General features: G+C 38.6%; 1 protein-coding gene across 1 annotated transcript; it reads left to right on the top strand.

Annotated features, from left to right (window-relative positions):
• Positions 1-456: 456 nt before the first annotated feature.
• LOC137654090 (zinc finger MYM-type protein 1-like) lies at positions 457-3293 on the top strand. Its single transcript, XM_068387731.1, has 4 exons — positions 457-465; positions 784-1081; positions 1211-2873; positions 3017-3293. Exons 1-4 carry the CDS (start codon positions 457-459, stop codon positions 3291-3293), a joined length of 2247 nt encoding a protein of 748 aa, XP_068243832.1.
• Positions 3294-4199: the final 906 nt, after the last annotated feature.

The following is a 4199-nucleotide window of genomic DNA, read 5'->3' on the forward strand; positions in this document are numbered from 1 at the left end:
CGTTTTCTATCAATAATCATCGTTTTCTTTAAAATGGTTTATTTACATTTTTCCCGCCTATAGCTCACCATTCGATCAGCTGATCTTCGAGTTTCAATAGTACAAGCTTACGCCATATGTTTCAGGTAAAAAAAACAAGGTTTTATATCAGTTCATTTATATTTAATGAAATCTGTGGTATTGTGATAGGTTGTACTATTTATATGCCCGGTAATGAATATGTAGGTCGAGGTATAAATACCGTACATGGCTTTAAATACGTGCGTAGGGCCGTAGGCAAACTGCAGAGGGAGCCTGAGTTATTTATCTATTTATTTTTAATTCGAGTTTACAATAGAAGTCAAGCAACAGCAGGTCCTACGACCCTTCAAGGTTACTCGCCCCCCCCAAACCACCATGCTCATGGCATTAACCTTTAACTAGACAATTTAATGTCCATAAACGATATATTAAGCCATGCCAAGGGTATATTTTTTCATGCAATTTTCTGTCTATTTGTTGGCTTGTGTGTCTCTGACCAAGCCTAAAGTCCATAATCGAAGTATCAAGCCTCAAGGGACAAGGGTATATTGTTTTTGTCATCTGTCATGTCATTTTTTTGTCTCTTTGTTGGTTTGTCTGTTTATGTCTGTCAGACTGTCCAAGCCTTAAGTCCAATAGTCCATAAACGAACGTACGAAGTATAAAGGGTATATTGTTTTTGTCATGTCATTTTTTGTCTATTTGTTGGTTTGTCTGTCTGTCTGTTTACAGATTTGCTTATAAGTCTTATATCTACAACAGAGAATGGATATCAGAAATTACTTCTCAAGGCCGGGGCCCTCAACATCACAAACAAAATCCACAAATGCAGCAAATCCTTCATCCACACAAACAGAAGAACGTCAAGAAACTGAAATTTCTACACCTCCCTTAGATATAGGCCTACAAGAAAAACAGAAAGTTACTTTATCATCAGCCCAAGTTTTATCAAAGGAATTGGTATCTTTGGCAGCAGGAGATACTGATGTTCCCTCATATTCTTGTACAGCAAATAATATACCGGGTCCAGTATTAAACCATAGACATAAATCTGGTGAAGGTAGGCCTACCTGTAGTTCAGGAACCACAAAAACAGAAAAACAAGCTAAAACATCAAGCTTTCTGGAAGTGTCACTGAATCCAAGTACAAGTTGAGGAACTTCAGACCACAAACTTCCAACCCTACCAGAGGTACCACATCAACCACCTGCTAGTTGCATCCCTGTACAAAAACTCAAGAATAAGACACTAATATTTCAAAGTAGTTGGTACAATGAATTCCCATGGTTGCATTTTCATGAGAGTATTGGTGGAGTTCTATGTCATACATGTGTAAGAGCTTCACATCAAAGGCTGTCTGATTTTGCTCGGTGTGCTGAAGATGTATTCCTAAAATCAGGGTTTTCTAACTGGAAAAAAGCGATTCAGAAATTCCGCAGTCATGAAAAAAGTGCAGCACACAAGTTGTCAGTAGAAAATTTAAAATTCCACAAACATCAAGAAGGTATCAGTAGCCAGTTATCATCTCAACTTTTGCATGATCAACACCAGTCACGTGCTGCTCTAATTAAGATAATTACCACACTGAAATACCTAGCAGAGCAAGGCCTTGCCATCCGAGGTCATGAAACCTCAGAGGGTAATTTTGCAAAACTTTTGCAGTTGAGGGCTGAGGATGACAAAAAGCTTAAAGTATGGTTGTCCAACAAAGTTTCATATACTTCTGTTCCAATCCAAAATGAAATATTGAAGACAATGGCCAATGCTGTAGTTAGAGAAATCTGCAATGATGTTAATCAAATGTCAACACAGTTTGGCCTTATTACTGATGGAACCCAAGATATCCAAGGCAATGAACAGGAGGCTGTGTGTGTGCAATATGTCGATGACAAACTCAATGTTCATGAAGAGCTGCTAGGATTGTACCAAGTGTCGGCAACTACAGGAGTGTTTCTTAGTAAAATGCTGCAAGACACGCTTATATCTCTTCAACTACCAATTCAACACCTCCGGGCTCAAACATATGATGGTGCCAGTAACATGTCAGGAAAATATAAAGGCTGTCAGGCAGAGATAAAGAAGGTGCAACCACTAGCTCTGTATGTGCATTGTGGAGCTCATGTTACCCACCTAATTATCAGCAAGGCCATACCAAATTCTCTCTTCATAAAAAATGCTTTAGACAACCTTCAAGAGCTAGGCACCCTCTACAGAAGTTCAGGAAAGTTCAAACATATGTACCTTAATATTCACACAGATGATCTCAACACTCCTTCACCAACAAGTTTGAAGCCAATATGTCCTACACGGTGGCTTACACGATATGCTGCAGTGAAAGCAGTATTAGATAATTACCCTGATGTACTGGCTGCCCTCCAGGAGGCAGCAAAGGAGTTAGGGTCAACAACTGCATCCCGAGCAGCAGGTTTGTACAAATGTTTGTCCTCAGGGGAATGTCTACTTGGATTATATGGATCACTTCCTCTTATTCAATGTCTAGAAAACTTCAACAAGAGCCTACAAGGATCAAAAGTGACAGTATCTGGAATGCTAGAAGCTGCAGAGGTTACCATAAAGAGCCTACAGTCACTTCGATGCGAGCACAAATTCAAGAGATTATTTGAAGAAGCAGAACAGAAGCTCCATCTGCGTGACCTAGACGCAATTCCTCTTCCAAGAAAGAAAAAAATACCAAAGAGGCTAGACCAAGGATTAGGATTTGCCTCTAACTACTGTCATGACTCAGCTGAAGAGTTTTATCGAGTTGAGTTCTTCAGTGTTATTAATGCTGCCATACTGAACATTAAAGAATACTTCACTTCCGCTGATCTCACCGAGTATCAAGATTTATCGTCAGTACTGTTGACTGGGACACATAAGCCAGAAATTATCACTAAGTATCCAGAACTCAATGAATCTCTGAATCAGCAACTCGATTTCTTCCACAACCAGTTTAAAGGGTCAACAGTTGAAGATTATAGAAAGATCTTCGCAGATATGGTACCAGAAGTTCGCCGAATGTTTCCTCAGGTAGAAGCATTGTTACGCCTTTTACTTGTCTCCCAGCAATTTCTTGCACAGCTGAGAGGTCATTCAGTGCTCTCAGACGATTGAAGACATGGTTACGTAGCAGTATGAGTCAGCAACGCCTTAACCACCTCATGATTTGCCATGTACATCGTGACCGTCTAGCTACCTTAAGTCCACAAGCGATTGCTGAGGAGTTCATCCGAGCAGAAGACAAACGAAGGACCATTTTTGGTAGATTCTGACTAACAGAATTGCCAGGATTGACACAGGTTATTTTTCGTCTTAATACTTTAAATGATATGATAATAATCTTATTTGAATGAAACAACATGATTCTTGCTTTCATATAATGTGAATTAATCATTTAATAAACCATGCATGTTGATTTAATCAGGCTTTATTAAAATATTCAAGTAATATAATAGTGTTTATATCTTAATCATTACAAAGGGTCTAAGGTAATACTTCATGCTCAAAGCTTTAATGTCATCATGTTTGGCCAATGAATTTAAGAAATATTCAAATTATTTTGTATAACTTGACAGACAGATACAAAATTAAAAAGCTTATAACAAGATTTCAGGCAGGATACAGGTCTTGTATTTTGCTGAAATATGTTGCTCAGGTGCCTTTAAAAGCACCAAAAAAGGTAATAAATTAAAAAGATTTCTCGGGGGGCTTACAGCGCACCCCCAGGACCCCCCAGCTGTGAGGGCTCGCTGCGCTCGCCAGCTTCGCCTGTCAATGTCCCCCCCACATTTTAGAAGCCAGTGATGCCCTTGGATATATAGGCTGATTTTTATATGCAATTTCAGGAGATTTGATTTCAAAATTTGCTCCATCTACCCATTGACCGATTTCCTTTTTTCAATCTTTCATTAAACTTCAATTCTAACGACCCTGTATTAGAGATCATAGTTCCTAAATATCTAAATGATTCTACCTCAATAATCCTCTTTCCTTCTAATGATATTTCATCTTCCATTGCATATTCCGTTCTTATCATCTCTGTTTTCTTCTATTTATCTTAAACCTAACCTCATGTGATATTTCATTCATTCTGGTAACCAAGCATTGTAAATTCTTTAGTACTCTGCTAATAAGGACAGCGTCATCAGCATACTCTAGGTCAGCTAATTTCCTACTAC

Source organism: Palaemon carinicauda, chromosome 15, assembly GCF_036898095.1.
Source record: "Palaemon carinicauda isolate YSFRI2023 chromosome 15, ASM3689809v2, whole genome shotgun sequence".
Taxonomy (NCBI): domain Eukaryota; kingdom Metazoa; phylum Arthropoda; class Malacostraca; order Decapoda; family Palaemonidae; genus Palaemon; species Palaemon carinicauda.